Raw genomic sequence first — 20,755 nt, 5'->3', positions numbered from 1 at the left:
TCCGAGCGCCGCTGTGAATTTGGAGGAGGGACCAGGGCCACTGTCGGGGACCGCCGCCGAGAGGAGTGGGCGTGGCCTGGTCTCTGTGGATGCTTGTGAGGGAAGATGCTGGGGGGGGCCTTTCACTGAGGAGTCAGGGCTGTGTGTGGGGTGTGTGTGTGTGTGCCTGTGTGTGTGTGTCTGTGTGTGTGTGAGACAGAGAGAGAGGGAGAGAGAGAGGGGAGGGAAGGAGGGAGAGCAACTGAGAGACCCAGAGGTGCTGAAGACCCAGACAGCGCTCGGAGAGCCACTCAAGATCTTTTGGGGGAGCCCAACAAATGTGAACATGGGGTCTATCACCGGAGCTGTCCTCAAGATGCTACTTCTGTTATCTACTCAAAATTGGAAAAGGGTCATAGCTGGGAATTCCTGTAAGTATACAGCAAATGATTTAAAACTTGCAGTGATGGGGGGGGGGCTTCTCTGCAAAACTTTAATTCTGTTGTTTTTATGATTATTATTTGTAACTGGCATTGCTGCAAAGCATGATGCTGTAAATGAAGCCTCACTTAAAAATCTTGCAGATATGACTGGCTTTACCCATGTCTGTCTTTCCTCCTGGTCTGGTCAAAATACGCAAAGTGTCATTTCTTTCTTTTTTTTTCTTTCTTTTTTTTTTTTTGTCCATGAGCAGACTCTTATCCTCTCTTCTTTGAATATTCATTGAGAAAGCTCAAGTTCTAGTAAAACATTAAAACATTAAATTAGCATCTTAACCAGGGAATAGCCTGTGAATCCTTTTTAAGGATTACTGAATTTTATTGGAATTATGTGTAACAGGAAAACAACTGGCAGACTTTACCTTATGCTGCATTAGCTTAGATTTTTGAAGTTTGCATTGGTAGACTGATAGCTGGTTGCATCTTTAAAATCATGCCAGGCTAATAGCCGAAATGCACTGCAGAATTCAGGAGCAAACTGGTAGAGGTAAACCCCAGTATTTAGAATTGTGCCCTCACTCCCTAAAGAATGAGATTTGAGTACTCTGGAAAGAGGGGGCTTGATTCCTACATTTTGCTTAAAGGAAAAACATTTAGGTGATTTGTCAGAAGTATGAATTCTTAAAAGCATTATTTTTAACTTTATACATTTCTGATTGAATATTCTAAGTTAACTGATTCAGGGAAGATTTATTAAGACCTATTTCTTATTTAAGTATCACCCAAAATAATTTGGCAGAACTCCCTTCATGCACTTTTTATTAGAGATAGAAAAAGTTTTAAAAGTTGTATTTGGCTTAAAATCCCTAAATGGGAGAATTTCCCCCTCCTCGATAAATGATATATAAGCTCTGCAAATTCAACTTTTTATCTCTTTCTCTGATTTAAAAAGAAAAGCTCATTTGCTCTTCTAGAAGGGGCTGTGAGGCCTGTTCAGGAATTGATGCTGCTGCTGTATAACCAGGTTTAGGTTTAGGGAATACAGATAAGCCAGTAATCAGGCATTTGCTATGGCACAGCCCTGGAACACTCTAAAGCCCTCTGATGTGGGAAAAACATGATAAATGGCCCTTGTGGCACAAGTCAGATGTCCATGCACATTGCGTGGCTACTGTGGTTTTGGGGTCCCATGCATATTAACTCATTCAGTGGCATGGTGTATCTGTCACTCTGCAAGAAGAGAACATCCCTCGGATGCTGCACTGTGTTTCAGATTCAGTTTTAATTTAGTTGTATAAGAATTCCATGAGACAAGGAAAGTTGCCTATTCTCACCTAGTCAGAACCTTGGATGGTTGTAATGGCAGCATTTGAGAAGCATTGCAACAGACAGACAGTAACTAAACAGACACACATACCCATGCACACAAAGTTTTGTAGAGAAGGCATAAGTAATTCATCGTCCAACTACAGAAGTTCAACAAAAAAGGAAGGCACTAGAGGTCACTCTTACAATGTAAAGCACATCACTTGAAGCCTTCTTCCCTTCAGAAACGCAGAGCTGAACTCTGGCCTGGACACAGTCCTGTCTTTCCAAGGCACTGCCTATATTTGGGTTAATAATATATGAATAGGATTGATTGATCGTTGTTTGTTTTCTTGAAGTCCAGTAAAAGGCAGCTCGACATTAAATAGCTTTCTTTTGTAATAGATCTTTTTAGTGAAGGGCAGAGGAGCTGCTGAGACCTGAGGAGAGCAGAATATTCAGGAGTGCTTAGCTTTGGCTGGGCCTCTGGCTGACACTTAAAATTTCAACCCTGGTTCTGTATTCTCTCACGTTTGGTTTGTTCCTGAAGTGGTTTAATGCTCTTCTAAACATTTGCAAAACTTAAAGAACCTATACAATTTTAAATTATTAGGAATTATTTAAATAATAAAGTTGGAGTTCTTGGTTACCATATATATTGAGTTGACAGTTCTTAAAGTGTCAAAAATACAAATAAATGCACTCATCTAATTAAAATTGCATTTAATAATTTCTTGTTAATATCACCTAGATAGTATGCTTTGCAATAATATATATGAGAAAAAATTCATTTCCCAATTTTTGTTTTATTCTTTAATACTCAGTTTTTTTTTTTTTTTTTAAATTTTTGGAAGGAAGCAAGGTCTGCTACTACCACGTGCTTCATGTTTTATCTTGTTCGGAAGAACAAGTGTATATGTTTACCATCAAGGCTGGGATTCAGTGTATGGACAAGTGATCATCAACCAGCATAAGCATTTGTATTTTTTGTATTTTTAATTTTTTTCAGCATAAGCATTTTAAAGTGTTACAGTAACACCAGTAATTCTTTTGGACAAGACTTTATTTTGAGACGTGAATCAATCTTGAATACCAATGTTAAAGTCGGGGAGAACTGAATATGAATAAAATTAAAGGTCAGTCTCCCAGGTGAATACAAAGACCTTCTCCCTTTATTTACAGCTGATTCACCAAGAGCAATTCTGTTCTCCACTGAGTCAGCCCCCAAGACGACCCAAGGCTGCCAATGTGAAAGCTTTCATGGGACAGCACTGTAAACCAGGAACAGCTCAGGGATTAGATGCACTTTAATTTGAATGTTAGTTGATCTAATTAATCAACACGGTAACTTCACATTGGAAGGATTCTGTGCAAATACACACATATACATAAACATGTTCACATGTATGTGCACATGTATATATGTAAATAAATCTGTATAAACCACCAGATGCACGTGCTCCCACATATTTGGTGGCTTTGCTTACTCCTCACCTGTGTAAAGATGAAATATGTTGAATAAACCACATTCTTTGCCTACTAGCGCCCTGCTTGACACTTCAAAAGCAGTGAACCAGCCGCAGATCTTTCCTCTTTATTCTGGTCAAGACAAATTTGTTATTATGTTGAGGTGTTCCTTACATGGAAGTTTAGAGACAGGTCCTCCTGGAAGGGCTTGCTCTCTGATACATTGCACAGACTGTTGTTGGTTTCTTCACTTGCTACCAAGAGACATGAATTGAGAAGGGAGATATCTATTTTTATAGTTATTCTTATGGACCCACAGTTTCTTGCTGAACATTAAGATGTTTTTGGGGGAGAGATTGACTCACCACAAAAGAAGGAACAGGTGTATGGACTAGTTATTTTTACTCTTGCACATCATGTGACAAAGGCTTCCTGGCCTCCTGAGTCTTAACTTTGAAAATATTTAATGCTCACCAAGTAGCTTATGAATAACTTAATTAAAAGTTAAGTTCTTTCTTTTATCTAATTGAAAAAAAAGGTTTATCTGATATCTACTCTGACAGAATCATGGAAAGGATATGTTAAAATCAGCAATAGATGAAGGTAATTGCTTGAGTGGATCATCACTCTTGTGGGCTCAGGGATGCAATGTGAATGCAACTGGACAGATTCCCAAATTGTTAAAACTCAGCCTTGTAATTCTTTCCTGAAGCTTCCTGCTTTTCCTTCTTCTCCCAAGAATTTGTTCCCATGGCAAAAAATAACTAGACTGTAATAGTAAAGTACTGATGATAATATAATTATATGATACAATGCATAAATAGCTGGCCTTTGGACATACCGGTGAGTGTGCATTTTGACTCACTTTTCTAACAGCCATACTGATTTGTTTTCTTCAGTTTGGTGCCTTCTCCCCACCTCTGATTGTATGCATCCCAAATAATTTCTGATAAGGGCAGTCTCCAGCTCTGGGGACGACACAACTCATAGCTAGCTCGGGGTCAAAAATATGACTTTCACAGGACACATAGTGCTCACTCTTAGTAATTAACATTATTGTCTTCTAAAATTTTGGAAATTGTATCACAATTTGTATACAAATTTGTATACAATTGTATACAAAAGGTTCCCTTATGGGACCCAATCTCTATATCAAGATTGAATTAATTTACCTCTTCAGTGAAAACAAATTAATAGAATTGCATAACATCAATTGTAAGATAATGTAATATTTAGCTCAGAGGTTGGCCAAATATGGCCCACTGCCTGTTTTGTAGGGCCAGTGAGCTAAGAGTGGTTTTTCTATTTTTAAATGTTTGGAAAAAAAGTTTTTTTAATTGTTTGAAAAAAAAAAGAGTTCTTTGTGGCACAAAAAATTTATATTCCTCTCATTGGTAGACCCGTATGGCAAAAATTTTAATTCAGTTATTATTATTATATTTTGTTATTTTATCAACAAAATTTTCTTAAATTGATTTCCCTCTCTTGATATGAAGACCTATATGATATTCTTTACTATCTGGCCTTTTATAGAAAAAGCCCATTAATCCTTGATTTAAATAACATACAATATAATGGTGAGACATGGGTAGTATATAAATTATACTGCTATGATCAAATTTAGTCAGCTCCTGAAAATATTAGAAAGAGTAGTGAAAGCTTATCCAACATTGTTATGTACATCCCAGATACGCATATTCAGATTGGTAGTGAATATCTCTGGTGAAATATTAAATAATGCAGGCTTTGATCTTATTTTTTCAGTGGGCTGGTATTTCAGTTCTTTCTTAGCTTAATTTTTAAAAATGTTTATTGATTCAGAAATTTTGGCCTCAATAACCTTTTTAGTATTTGTCTAGAATCATTGCTGTTTTTCAAGATAACAAGTATGATGGGGAAAGGGAGACTTGTCGCAGAATATTTGCTTAAAATAGGACATGTTTCAAGAATTAACTACATTCATGTAGTGAAATGAGCTGTGTTGTGGCGGTGGTGGAGTGAATTCTCATAGAATATATGGATAATTGTTTTAATAGGTATTTCACTTAGGAACTTTTAGAAATACTCTTTTAACAAACAGATCTTTAAAAACAGGTTTTGAATTGTAGGATTAAATGCTAAGGACACTTAAAAAGGAAAATCTCAGAAAGAGCTATAAATGCCCCAAACTAAATGCAGACAAAAACTGTGGAGCTTTAGGAGACCTTGTGATTATCACTGAAAGTCCTTCTTTTTTTTTATTTTTTTGGTAATCGGGGTAGTAATTTATTTTTACAATTCAGATATTTATATCATTCTTATGTTGGCATTTAAAAAAATATATTTTCTTTTTTTAAATTCAGTTAGCCAACATATAGTACATCACTTATTTCAGATGTAGAGTTCAACAGTTCATCAGTTGTGTATAACACCCAGTGCTCATCACATCACATGAAAGTCCTTCTTAAAGGAAGAGTAAACTCATCAAAAAGCCTCAATTAACCAAATATATTTAAATGAAAATGTTTACCCTGGAGATTAATACTGTAGTTGGAAGGCTTTCAGGGTTTAAAAAAAGATTTATAATTTCTTGAGAAATAATAGTTTACCCATAACTCTAAATTATAGTAAATTGTATTTCTAAATAATGGAGGTGTCATTGACCATTGGATTATCTTCTTGACTGCTTTTTGGGGGGAGAACTCTGATGTCTGAGGTTTCCACACTCAAATTTCTTCGATGAGTTCTAAAGCTGTAGTTGTCCGTATGCTTCAAGTCGGTATACATGTGTGTGTGTATGCAAAGGTAATTTTTATCTGACTTCTAGAACCAGCTTTCCTTGTTTTTAGCTACTGAATTTATTTTTTATTTATTTATTTATTTTTTAAACTTTTTATTCTTTTTTTTTTTAAAGGAATTTTTTTTTTAATTCTTATGTTAATCCCCATACATTACATCATTAGTTTTAGATGAATAGTCAATGAATTTAGACCCTCTACAAAGCTGATTGCTCCAGGTCCATTTAGTAAAGACCAAATCGGATCTGCTACTGCACAAGTAAAGATATTTTTGTTTCCCAGTTGATTTCTGGAGGGTAAAGTTTTTGTCAGATTGTCTTTTGCTAAGGTGTTCAGGTACTATGTACTATCATGTACTATGTACAGTATTACGTAATGGTAAAGAATATACATGTAAAATGTGTTACAAATTAATATTATTCCATTCTTTTGAGGAAAATTGTTATTTGGAAGAGAAAGAGTATGTGTTTGGTTTGGGTTTTTTTTCCCTGCAATGAATTTTTGTCATGGTTCACGGAAAAGTGGTACTCTGGTAATAAAATCAGAGATATAGCATAACAGGAGGTAAAAGTGGGTCTGTTTATGTTACAGTTAATGAGTCATTCCAATGTAATAATTGGGAAAGTGAGTGAAGCTTGAAAACATTTGACATTTTAAGTAGTTTAAAATTAGTAACTATAAAAGTTTTAAATGCCGGTAGTATTTAATAGAGCAGTGATGAAATTTACCTCTAAGATTTTTAAATCACAAGGGAAAAAATGGTATGATATGTATCTGTTGGCTATGGCTCTAATTACTTTTTTTATTAAGTACCTCTCATTACTTGGCAGTGCTCTAGAATAAGATATTATGTGCTTTTAAATCATAAAAGACATATTTGTTTCTGTAACCATTTCCCACCCCCACCCCCACCCCCCCCGCCGCCGACTGGCAATTATGGTACTTACAACTGAGGTCATAGGTTGATATTAGTTTAGAAACATCATGTAAATATATAAATTCACCTGCCTTCCTAAATTACATTTATTGTGTAGTTTAAAAGCAAACTATAACCTATAATCTTTTTTTTTTTTTTTTAAAGATTTTATTTATTTATTCTTGAGAGACAGAGAGAGAGAGAGGCAGAGAGCAGGCTCCCAAGGAGCAGGGAGCCCGATGTGGGACTCGATCCCAGGACCCTGGGATCATGACCTGAGCCGAAGGCAGACGCTTAACCATCTGAGCCACCCAGGCGCCCTATAACCTATAATCTTATTACTTGACTTACTCTGCAGTTATAACCTATATAGAGAGATTTTTAAAAAAATGCCCTTTGAGTCAAGGGCACTGATAAACTCTTTTTGGAATTAGTTGCAAGCTTTGGAGTTGGTAGATGCCTAGATGACACTGAATAGATATCTGAACTGAATGGCTCACAACTGAGAGCCCAACAGTTTCCTATCAACCTGACCTTTGCTATATCAGAGCCAAGAGAGAGATTTTGGGGAAAATTTGAGAAAGTTAAATTTCTCTCTGGGCCAGTAGCTGTGCTCTAAGAGATTGAATATATATCTATCTTCAAGACATCTTTAGTTTTCAAAGATAATATGTGTTTGTCTTTTTTTAAAAGTTATTTTTATTAAAGATTTTATTTATTTATTTGAGAGAGAGAAAGAGAGAACAAGCATGAGCAGGGAGGAGGGGCAGAGGGAGAAGAAACAAACTCCCCACTGAGCAGGGAGCCCAACATAGGGCTTGATCCCAGGGTCCTGGAATCATGACCTGAGCCAAGGCAGATGCTTAACGAACTGAGCCAGCCAGGCGCCCTGTGTTTGTCTTTTAAAATCAGATCAGCAGATAGCCAAACAGAAGGAAGGAGCTAAATTGAAAATGGTCTGTAAGGGAAATGAGTTGCTGAGATGAAATTGTCATTTTGTGTGTGTGTGTGTGTATTTGTATGTGCGCGTGCACACGCACGCATTCCCGTGCACATGTTGGAAGATATTGTTGTGGAAATTGGGAATCGTCCATATTGGTAGAGAAATGGGAAACATTGTCCCTGGGTGGCACATTTTTAATTAAGTAGTGTTGGAATATAGAATAAGAATATTTCTTAGTTTCTACCATACCAGAATAATCTCTGGTATAGTTTTAAAACAGTATGTGGGATTAAAAATTAGCAAGGGGTCTTTCTAGATTCAATTTAAACTCCTCCCAAACAGAGGGGCAGTGTTGCCCTTTTGTGATCCCAAAGTGCTTTATTTTTTGACATGGAGATCTCAGGGACCCCAACATTTAACTCAACTTCTAGGTTGCTAGTCTTTCTGAACATGACAATGAAGGCAGAAAATGGTGGGAGAGATTTTGGCTTCAACAGCACTAGATAAATTGAAGCAGAATGTAACTCTCAAAGACAATGCAGTAGAGTGACACTGGTACCAAGAGAAGGGCATTATAAACAAAGTTTAACTTTGCTCACATCATTCACTTTTATCTCTCAATTTTGGCTGATTTTGTACAAAAAGAATCTATCTCCAAGGCAGGAAGCTGCATGAAAGCTTAGTGATCCTCATAATTAAAGATTTATAATACATATTTACATTTGCCATGTTTTATATGTTTAAGACTTAATTAAAAGAACATTGCTGAAATAAAAACAATTCTATCTTAAGTGGTGCTGAGGGAATTCTGTGCAAGGTTATAAAGCTGCTCAGATAGGCTCTTTTGTTCCATTGTGTATATGATTTCTGTGCTTATTTGAAGTGTTGTGCTTTAACATGGAGCCTGTATTATAATCCTGTTAGGAAAACGTCAGGTGTCTGTAAAATGTCATAACACAATATTTTAAGTATCATAAGATGTATAGCCTTTCCTAAAACAAACAAAAGAGAGGATGATTTGGGAAAGGAAGTAGGAGTACAGTTAAGAAGGCAAAGAGCAAACACTTAAACTCATAGTATCCTACAGGACCTAATCACAAAACAGAACACAGTGAAATAAAATATTTCATAGTCAGATATCTATTAGAGAAATGGAAAAAGCAGGCTCATAAAAATCTGATACAGAGTTTTAGGTACTAAGAATAAAATGATGATCACAATAATTTGCTATGCTTGACATATAAAACTGTGCCATTTTACTGGTGTGGCCTTGTAAATGACCACATTCATTTCTTGAAAGCCTTTCTGTGTGCTTGCCTATGGAATGGTTTCTTTCCCTCTCTATGTATATATATAATTGCAACATGAAATAGATTAGCATGAAAAGAATGTATGTAGTAGTATTAATCACTGAAACATTCTCCAGAGAAGATGCTTGCAGTTCTCTGATTTTCTGAGTTAGCAAAATTGAGCCTTGATCATTTTCCTTTTTCCTTCTCCTGAATACAAGGATGATCAGGCTGTGGCATCTGTCATCTTAGGGATTGCCAGGGTTGATTTGGCTGGTAGGACCAGCGTGGCAGCTGTCTCCTTCCCTCACGACTTCCTGTAACTTCCATTCCTTCAGTTCCCCGTCATGCATGATTTTTAAATACTACACATATTATTGTATTTTTAGGTAATCCTGCCATAATGCATTGATATCTTTAATCAGTTTTTAAGGTTTTATCAAGATAACTCCTGCCTTGTAGCTCTATCTCGTTAGGTGCTTTCAATAGTAGGTTCAGCCTTATTAGCATAGCAAGCAAGTTATCTTCCTCCTCTGTATTTGCTGATGGCTCCATGTTTGTCTCCCTTACGGTGCTGCCCCTCCCCATGTCCTCTGGCCTCTGTCGCCTGGCCTTTACATCTGCTGTTCCCTTTGCCTGATGGCCATCAATCCCTTCCCTCTAAATCCTCCTGGAAAACGTCTACCTAAAGCAAGCCTGACTTCCTTGCTCTGTGGAGTCTTACCTGATCAAACCATCTCAACTGTCACCATCTTGGCAGATACTCCATAGCACCTTGAGTGTTCGCTTGTTCCTGCCCTGATCGTAGACTCTCAAACTGTATTTTTCGAGAGTATGTCTCCTTTACAAAACGGTGAAATCTTTGAAAGGTAGAGGTATTGTTTTAATCATTTCTGTGTCTGTAACACCTGGCACAGTGCCTGGAGAAAAGAGGATATTCAGTAGATGTGGAAAGAATACACCAAAAGGTGGCTTATCTGTATATTTTTTCAGTTGAAACACCAAAAAAGAGAGGAGACGAAAAGAATCAGGCTAGATAAACTGGAGCGCTGTGTATTATTTTAATGATAAAAATGTCATTTTTATTTAGGGGACCACTTATTTTTGCCTTTTTTAAGAAACTTTTTTTTTGGATTTTGTATTTATCTCTATTATATTTCATTTAGATAGGCTGAGTACTTTATTCTGGTCTGTCATAATCCATTAAGATGCATACTGTCATGGCCAACCGACTCTTACTGGCTCTTTCCCTCCCTATCCCCTTTCGTATGTATAGCAAATATAATTTTACAGACTGGTATCTCCCATCCTGTTTGGACTAAGGACCCTCAGTGAACAGGCCAACACAAAATACGTCATGAGTATAAAGTTGGAAGCGCATCTGCCCCCGTCCAGGCCCTCCTTGCATCTCTCCATCTCTGCAGCAGCTGTGATGTGATCTCCTCCAGTTTGGAAATTGTACTGAAAAGTTGTCCCCACATTCTGGAAAGAAATCTTCGACTTCTTCATCTATCTTGGTCTTCAGTTCCTTTATGTTGGCTTGTATTTTATATTTTCCCACTTGAAGACTTTTTTCCTTAACAGAGGGTGGAAGAAAAATAAAATTAGTTCTCTATTTTTTTTAATTTTCATCATCAGCTTTATAAAGAGTATAACCACAGCTTTCTTGCACTTCTCTTGCCTACAAACATAGGCAAAACTTTCTTCACTGCCTTTAGCTATGTTTATAAGCATTTGTGAGTTCCAAACTTTTATTTTCCTCTTAGACTTGTACACACATTCTTTTTGTTAATTTCCTGTAAATCTTCATCACTCTTTTTAGATTCCTGTCATGTTTCTTACTACTCATTGTGTACCTTTGTGATTTTCATTGCCAGAATTGTAGAGTTCATAGTTTTCTGCATATGCTGACATACGTTATCATTCATATTGACAAATATTCCTTTTGCACTGGGCTCTGTGGACTCGAAGGTGGTGGAGGCAGACATTACTATTATTATTTTACAAACTAGGAAATTGAAATTTAGGAGGTACTTCCAAAGCCACCGAGTAAGGAAGAATAGAGCTAAAGACTTGGACCCGATTTCAATGATGCTAAATCCATTGCTCTTTGAGATGGAATACACTCATCTTCTCCATGAGCCTTTGAAATCACCTCCCCTGAGTATTAGAACCCACACATGCCTGTTCTCAAGGTTCCGTCTCTGGCATGATAAATTATAAGGTGACATACTTACTTTCTTCCAAGGATTCTGTCACTTGCACCTTATTAACAAGCTCTTCCTTACTCTTCAGAGTAAAGTGTCAAACATCACTCGGCATATGTAACTATAAAATATCCTCCTCTGAATGTTCATTAACTCCCCTTGCTCCTTGGTACCAGAGACCTACCCACTCAGTCTAAATTCCTTCTTTGAGTCAATTCTAAGAACAGGTTGTAAGGGACCGAAAAAGCTCAAATCACCCAAGAAAAACCAACTCCTTTCTGCAAGCTTGCAACACCTGTGACCCGGGCATTCTGCCAGCATTGTTTCTTTCTCTATTACATCCCTCTCCTTGCCCATTGCCTTCTCCATTCCCTTTGGGTGTTGTATTAGTCTGTGAGGGCTGCCATATCAAATACCACAGGCTGGGAGGCTTAAACAATAGAAATTTATTTTCTCACCATGCCAGAGGCTGGAACTCAAAGATCAAAGTGCTGGCAGGGTTGGTTTCTGGTGAGGACTTTCTTCGTGGCTTGCAGATGGCCACCTTCTTACTATGTCCTCACATGGCCTTTCCTCTGTATGCATGATCTGTCGGAGAGATCTCTGGTGTCTCTTCCTCTTCCTATAAGGATACCCGTCCCATCCCATGATGAGGGCCTGTCCCACTGAAGGCCCTACTTTTATGATCCCATTTAACCTTAATTACCTCCTTAAAGACCGTGGCCCCAAACATAGTCACATTGAGGGTAAGGCTCCAATATATGAATTTTGAGGTGGGGGTCACAATTCAGTCCATAATGAGTGCTCTCCCTGTCTCAACTACCTGAATAAAGTAAATCTTCTCTTGATATTTGGGAAAATTTTTGCAAGTTCACCAACAGATACATTATTTTTACTGATTGAAACATATCAGGTGAGTGAAGTTGTCTTCCAGTTGAATCCCTCCTCAGTGGCATTGCTAGGATGACACACAAGGTGCTCATCCGTTAGTTTCTGCTGCCTGGTTGCTAGCTACCATCGCCCTTCAGTGTTTCTTTCCTTTTATCTGCGCCTGGTGCTCTCTACCTGTCTCCACCTGAGAGTTTCTGATATCTCTTAGAGGAATGCATCTTAATGACACCAATAATTGCCTTCCCATCATTTCACAATGGTTTTATAACTTTGAAGCAACTCATTTTCTTTGAGTGCATTATTCTGTTCTAAATTGTCCTTCCAGCAAGTCTTAGAGATGTACAGGATGATAATTTACTTTCCTTTATTAAAATCACTTTGGGGCGCCTGGGTGGCTCAGTCGTTAAGCGTCTGCCTTCGGCTCAGGTCATGATCCCAGGGTCCTGGGATCGAGCCCCGCATCGGGCTCCCTGCTCGGCGGGAAGCCTGCTTCTCCCTCTCCCACTCCCCCTGCTTGTGTTCCCTCTCTCGCTGTGTCTCCGTCTGTCAAATAAATAAATAAAATCTTTAAAAAAAAAAATCACCCCTTTATTTATCACCCACACTCCCACAGCTTTTATCACAAGTATTATTTTATCCCCCTCCAAATTACTTTCTCCTCTGTGTTGCCGATCTCCAGTGGCGTAGTGATTTGCCCCCACGTGTTTCTCATGTCCCCTTCTCCAAAGTTGATTTTGTTTTGTTTTTCTCTGGCACCTTTCCTCTTTTTATCTGCAAATCTCAGAGCGCACTGGCTCTCCCTTTTCTTACTGTGATCCTTCTATGTCTAGCCACAAACAAACAAATAAGACATAAATAAAATGAACAAACAACTATAATTCTAATAACTTCCTTAAATTCAATTTAAAATTTGTCTAATTTTAAATTTGTAGAATGCCCTCTAGTATTGGGAACTGGAACAGATGTTTGCCATACATTATTTCACTCAGTCTTAACAGAGCATCTGTTCACACCCAGTCTTCCCTCTTTTGGGTGTTTTTCCATCCTCTCTAGTGCATTTCTCTTGTGGCTAAATAGTCTTTGTATTTATCTTTTTTAGTGGTTTATAATAATCTACCAAGTGGATGCACTCTTATTTAAACATTCCTCTATTTTGAACCAATTGATTGTTCATTGATTTATTTTTAAATTCTAGTCTACCAGTATCTGCTTGGACTAGTATACGGCGATCCCCAGATTCTTATAATTCTCTAAGATCGCAGTATCTGAAGCTGTTTATAAATGTCAGTGTCAGGAACTGTTCAGTGTCTTTGTCCCACTTTGGCAAAAATCTAAATTTCTTTTGGAAGGAGAAATTTAAAGCAGTAGCTGTCTTACACACTTCCCTTTCCTGCTCAAGGATTTATAACACTTAAAGATGGTTCTCTGTCTCTTCTAGCAGTATCATTTGTTCAAGCATGGATCAGAGGAGGTGGGTAGAGATTGCCGCATCTGACAGATCTCAGAAGCGCATCTGTCACCCTGCAGGAAACCCGCTCACTCATCAGTTGGTCCTGTCAGTTATACACACCGCTGTCTCATCTCTGCAGCCCTCAGCAGCACCACCAATCATCCCTACATGTGTCCCTCTCAGGAGCTCCACGCCCCGGGCCTCTGATGGGCTGCTGCGGATGTAGGTTTTCGGTTGTAACCATGAGCCTAGTGTTTTATCCAGAAGGCATGAGTCTCTGTTTATGGAAAGAACCTCTTACCTGCCATTTCACTCCTCCCTTGGTACTGATTTTGATATCCTTCTGGTGTCTTTAGAGTTTTGTCTTTCTTTTTAAAAACCTTAGGATTTCTTCCATCTTTCTGAGAAAAATTTCAACATTTCAGGAAAACAAACTGGTATTCCTCAATGTTTTCCTTCCCTCCGAAATCAGGGAGAACAACCCATATTTAATGAAGATCAAAATAAAAAAGGAAACATTTCAGATTTCCAATTTTGAATGAGAACTGTTTCCATTGCTAAAGCAACACCCGTAGTGTTTGAGCCAGGCTTCCAGGGAGTAGAGAGGATTCTGTGAAATATCTGATAAGTCTTTGAATGGGGCTCCTCATTAGTCCTAACCCATTTCTAAAAAAGAAAAGTATCAGAGGCATTACGGGCACTTTGTGCTTCACTCTTTCTCTGACTGTTGACCCCTATTCATCTAGCCCAGTTCTTTTTATAGTGTGCCTGAGGCTCTTGAAATTTCCTTCGTACTTTGTACAGCAGTGTACTACACCTTTAAATATCTGCTCTGTCAAGCAAAGCAATGAGACTCCCATTTTAGTAATATTTCACTTGATACAGCGATATTGATGAGATGCATTCTAGTTCCCTTCTCATCTTCCTGATAACACAAGTAAAACATACTAAGGGAAAATGATTTTGTAGGGCATTAACTAATTGGTCTAAAATTAATTTCTTCTTAACTTGTATGATAAATTTGGTAGGTGGGCTTCTGTGACTCTGCACTTAAAGAAGTGTCTCACAGAGTATACCTTCATAGTTTTATGGCTTGGCACTAATTGGATATTGTTGAAAATAAATGTAGTTAATCCCATATTTCATATGCTTGGCAAAACACCAGATGAAATACTACAAGCAAATGTTTAAACTTAGAGTTGAAATTTATTGCTTCTCCTAGAATGAACTACTTTTTTTAAAATTAAAAGACACAATTGATGCCTAGAACTAAATGGAGCATTTTTAGTGGAGTGTTTTGAACTGAGAGTTGTGATCACTTTTGTACTTTACATTCAGTAGATGTTTCCTAAGCTATACATTCTTCTAAAAGCAAGAGACGAAAACAGAGTAAGTCCCTGCCTGTCGACGCAGTTGCCATTTCAAGGATTCGGCTTATTTCTAGACAAGCTTCCGATGTGATGTACAGAAAAACAAGTACCAGAGTTACCCTAGGGTTTCCAGATTTCGGAGGTTGGGTAAGCAAATCATCCATCTATCCAGTCAGCCTCTCAAATAGCTACATGTGAGTTTCTTGTTCTAGTCAGGGTAGTGGGGTATTTATCCCTGCATTCAGGGAACCAAAACCAAATGGGAAGACAGAAAGACAGGTCTTACAGTAAATAATGAAAGGCAGACCATGATACATACTCCACTTCAATCTAGATTCCTGGTGTAATGCCATTCCGATTTATTTGGTAAACTCTTGTTTACCTCTCATATGCTTCCTCTCATGTCCTTTAAAGATCAATAAATGACCGGTAATACTACTAGAGTTGACATAAGATGAGTTTTTGTATTTTTTACTGACTTTGAGTTGATAGTTTGGGAATTTATCCCCACAAATTGCACTGGGTGAATATGTTCCATGTTAAATGAACCCTGAAATTGCATGCTTTGGGACCCTGGTTATTTTTCAGTTGGCACTGATGATTCAGAGGATTATATCTAAGAAAGAAACACTAGTTAAATACATTACAAAAATTCTTGGTGAAATAATGTTTACAATCCCTGGATGTATTTGGTTTCATACAGTTACTCTTCCCTGGGTTACATGATTGTTCCTTAAGTCTATTAAAGCATTCCTCACCCTTGTAATTTCTGAGGCCTCTTGGGGCTTCACCTTACACTGCTCATTTTATTCATTTATTCACCCAACAGATATTTAGTGTGCTACCTATCATTACACATGTCTTCAGCATCAGTGGTTTTGAAATGTTAAAATGGTCACAATCAGTAACTTCTTGCCAACAATTGAGAATGGAAGTTTTGACTCCCAGATACATAATGCTTTTGAAATCATATTTTATGCCTAAGGTTTTGCTTTCCTTTACAACAAAATGTACAGTGTTGTTCAGGGTGCTAATAGGGTGACCAGTGTCATTACAGGCCACGTGCTCTTTGCTGTTTTGGCCTAAAGCTCAGCTTTGCTACTTTCTGGTCCTATAGAAAAGCACAGTACAGTGTGAGAGGCAAGGCATTTCGGTGGTTATAGGCAGAGCACCAGAGAGAGCTATTTCTTGAAGGATGAATAGGAGAACCAGGAGGGAAAAGAAGGGAGAAGCACATTCCAGTGAGAATGAGCCCCACAAAAGCATGGAGCATTTGAAGGAGCCACAAGTGATCCAGAAGGACTGGCTGAGCGTGAGGCGTGGCAGCAGATAAAGCTAAAGAAATAGTCATGAAGCAGTCATGGGAGGTCCTAAGTATTTTATCTCGAAGGGTCACCTTAATATTCTAAGTGTTAAGTGCCCATGTGTGACATTGATTAGATCTGCCTTTTGTAAAGTTAAAACTCCTGGCAATATGAAGGATGGGAATAATGAGGGAAGGGCAAGGCAATGGCATCTAACCTGGAAACACAGAACACAGATATTTAGCTGGTGAATTCGTTCATGTAATAAGTCATAAGAGCTACGGAATAACCCAGATAGTGACAGTGGCAATAAGGAGCAGGCAACAGACTTGTCCCATGTGAACATGAGAGACTGACATAATCTCCTGACTGATTGAAAGCAGAGATACTTCAGAGCAAGGAGAGGTCAATGCCAGCTGGTGGTTTTTACTTTGGTTTTATTATAAATGTGTTTACATTCCAAAAAGCGTAAGATGCAATTCCTGTGTAGCTGCTTTCTTCCTGATTAAGGAATTTTAAGTGTCTTCATATTTGTTTCTTTTCTTTTTCCATTCTCTTCTCCAGCCTGCCTACAAAGGATCATATTTAAATTTTCTAGAGATTGTGTGTGATGTGTATAATGCAGTATTTTACAAAGATTTGTGCCATGGTGACATATTGAGTAAAATCTTTCTGAGATAAGGCTCATACAGAATACTTTCTGGTGTCACACATGGCTGCATTTTAATGAAGTCTTTTACTTTGGGTAGGAACAAGACTATATCCGAATTGAAGGTTTCATGGAGTATTCTTCTTCCCTGTGACTGATAACTATGATGTTTTCTTGTCTCCCTCTCAAATACCTACCCCTGCCCCACCCATTTGGCTTAGATAGTGGAGATTCAATACTTGCCTCTAATGACAAAAGACTGAATTCGTCTGGTTGGGCTGTTTAAATACTTTGGGACAAACACATTCTGGATTGAAGTATCTATCACCTAATGTGTAAAAAGAAGACGTAGATAAAATGGAATAGTGAAAGTTGATTAAAATTTTACAATGTGCTCTTCAAGTTATGTTCAACTTAATTAAACATTTACCCAGTGCTTGCCCTGTTAAAGTGTGTACTAGAAAACAGGTATACAAAGATGTATAGACTCTGCCCTCAAAATAGAAGAGAGGGGGAAAGAAGAAAAATGGTACAGCTCATTACATGGAACTAATTGAAACATTTTTGGATATGCCACATCATTTTGAACCCACTTCTTTTGCTGAATCTAAGGATTCGGAAGCCAGAGGTGAATTCTATTGAATGGTTGACCATATTTGATAGATTCCAGGCATTGAGAAGAGCTGAGGTAACTGCCCTTCCAGAGAGCTTCCATTCTCCAGTGTGTTCTGTAGTGTTACACAATCTTGTGAGATTTAAAAATCTGTGACAGGAAGCATTTGAGGCTTTGAATCGCCCTCCATTGGCAACTATTACATTTTTAAAATGTGCCCCTGGACATGTCCAGCTATGAAGAGAAACCTGGAAGGTTTTTACTCGACCAAGTTGTCGAGAAATAACCTTTACTAATGTATAAGTGAACTCAGAGGACTTACTAAAAATAAGAAGGAAACTTCTCTTTTAAAAAGTGTTTTAATATTTTAAACATCCAAATTTCAAGGCCAACAAAACCAGCAACTGGTCTTTAGAAAGCTATTTCAGTTGATGATCCTATTTAGCTAACTCTTCTTGGCCATTTAGATTTCAGCATTTGTAATACACTCTTATTTAACTTAAATTTTGCTTAAAACCAGCAAACATATATTCAGAATTCTAATAGGTAGGAATGTTCCCTACCAATATAAATTATCTACATTGCAAACAACTTGAGGTATTGAATGAGCTATAATAAAAGATGATTATTTATATATTTTTTTATTCAACCACAATAATATATTTGATTTATTATGTTGTAGCTCTAAAAAATAAAAAAGAACCTTTTCTTCCAGATGTGCATATTATGAGTTAATTTACAATGGAAATTAAATCCTTAGTAGTAAAGAATGAGATAGGAAGTTTATAGGAAGATCTTGATTCCAATCCAGCACTTAAACTTCCCTCAACTTAATTGAAATATATATTCTCAGGCTATGAAGTAGTTGGTTGTTATCTCTTAAATTTGTCAACATTTAGTAAACAAAAAGAAGCCCCCAAATTTATGATCAATCCATTGATTGATCAATAGATAGATAAGCTTTCACTCTATTAATGATTATATGTAAATCCTCCAGCATGCAGTTTTCAGGTCACTTTACCCAAGAACTCCAAACAGCTTGCCCTCTATGATTTTGTTTGGCACTTGCAAGATATAAAAATGTCTGTTTTAAATATTTTTGTAATGTTATTTGTACTAAAAGTCCTGATAAGTCAGATAATAACCTAGAAGCCAGAAATCATGTCTGCTATCCTATCCCCTCATCATTATATCAGATGCCTCATCTTTTTCTGATAACTCTCAGCCAGAAACCCTGTGAGACATTTTTCTCTGCTACCTTCACCCATCTCTGCAAGTAGTTACATATTACTGGTTCTTCGTCTTTCTGTGTTTCTACACCCACCTCTTTTATGTTACTGCCACAGCCAGAAGCATGGGGCCTTCCCAACTACACAGTGAGGTTGAACATACAGACAGGGACGGAAGCATGTGAAAACAGAATTTCAATGTATTAATTATTGTGCAAGAGTCTTAGGGTGCCATGAGGACAAGGAGGACACTTGAGCCTGAGGAGGTCAACCGATGGCTCCTTGTGTGGAGGAGATTCCAAGCTGATGGCCTCGTAGTGGCACAGAGTGATGAACCTGAACAGAACTGCTTGTTTAATCAAAATGTGATAATCACATTTAACCAAAATGTAATGGTCATGGAGCATTCATATGAAGGGTTAATGGGACAGGAGGAAGTAGAATTGAAGACGAGTTTAGACTGAATGTTCCGGGCTTTATGGAGGGCGATTAGATTATTTAGATTACCCCGTCCATGTATGTAGGGGTAGGATGGGAGGAGGGGCGGTGCTGAGAAGCAGCCAGAGCCTTAATGCTGGCCTCAATTCTCAAGCTCCAAGTGGAGAAATTCATTAGAATGTGAAATTCAGGCAGAAAGCCAGTGAGTGAAGCGACTATATCCTGGAAGTAATGGGGGCTGCAACCATTTAAAGCTCTCCAAGGGCTCAGCTGCTTGCAGGCATATTGGCCAACTGGGTTGCAAACCATCTCCAAGAGGACCGCACTTTTATAAGTTTTCTGATGTGCAGACCCTTGGGATCTCTTTTACCAAGCAAAGGCGTGGAGCAAAAACCTGGTAGAGATTCTTAATTTCTCATTTATCACAATGTTTTATCTTCAAAAAGGTTGAATAAGCCAATTTTTTGCACGTGATGTCTGGAGTATCACTGATGCACATTTAAAGAACTGTCACCACACAGAATATGTTGCATTGTCCTTTATACAGAGAACCTTGCCTGTCCCACGTCATGTCCACTTAGGACAACGTATTCAGTGTACTTGCGCAATTCTTCAAGGGTTCGGGCAATAAAGTGGGAGCGTTGTTCTGGCAGTGCAACGTAGTCGCTCAGAGTAAAGGCGTTGAATGGCAGAAAGTAATCAGCCCAAAGCCTTCAGCAGGAAATTTAAATTCCTGACCTTCAAGTCCACATCTAGAAAATGGAGACAATGTTTTCCTTGCAGGATTCTGGTAAAGATTTAATGTGGCTGTGACATAGCATACGATACATGTAACTATTACTGTTCTTAGCACTTTTCTCTAGAGGGCTCCAGTTAAAGTGTCACTGGTACATTGGCACAGATCAGTTCATCTTAGTAATGCCTTAGCTGCTCTCCATGAAGATGTAGTAGATTAGATGCTATGACATATGTCAGGGAAGAACAGAGTGATGGTCAAGAAGACGTCTTTTATATTGGACAGGTGAGGGTGTGAACAAATTAACAAATACTGGGTCAACTCAGCAGCATTTTGTAGGAACTAATGTGAAAAGTGGTAACTTATATACGTGAAAACAAAGTAAAAGCTATACGTTATTCTAATTCCAGAGAAGTGTGAGTAGGAGAAGTATATAAACAATTAGCTTGAAAAAAGAGAAAAATTTTGAATGACACTGTTGAGTTTTGTGTTGTACTATGAGAGGTATCAGTTTTAAGGCATGGTAGTCTTGAAAAACAAAATGACTTATCATGGCCACTTGTGATACCTTTAGCATATTCAAAGTTCCAAGGATTATTTTAAGCCAATTATTTTAAGTTCTGAAGTTAAATGGCAACTATTCAGAGATTTTTAAAAAAATCATGTTTTGATGCCCAAAGTAGATCATGGTGGGATATGCAAAGGAATGGAAACATATGTTTTCTATTTTTAAATAATTTCTGATCTGGGGC

At 37.8% G+C, this 20,755-nt stretch overlaps 1 protein-coding gene across 1 annotated transcript in view; it reads left to right on the top strand.

Moving 5' to 3' along the window:
* Positions 1-226: 226 nt before the first annotated feature.
* CNTNAP4 (contactin associated protein family member 4) overlaps positions 227-20,755 on the top strand; it is a 257,652-nt gene continuing 237,123 nt past the window's right edge. Inside the window, exon 1 of the mRNA XM_035024744.1 lies at positions 227-410. Within this exon, the coding sequence (XP_034880635.1) occupies positions 326-410 (85 nt within the window). The 5' untranslated portion in view covers positions 227-325. The remainder of the gene's footprint in view (positions 411-20,755) is intronic.

This window comes from Mirounga leonina, unplaced genomic scaffold (assembly GCF_011800145.1).
Source record: "Mirounga leonina isolate KUSES-001 unplaced genomic scaffold, KU_Mleo_1.0 Mir_180, whole genome shotgun sequence".
NCBI classification, from domain to species: domain Eukaryota; kingdom Metazoa; phylum Chordata; class Mammalia; order Carnivora; family Phocidae; genus Mirounga; species Mirounga leonina.
The sequence above is the reverse complement of the archived record's forward strand: the minus strand, read 5'-3'. Positions and strand labels throughout refer to the sequence as shown.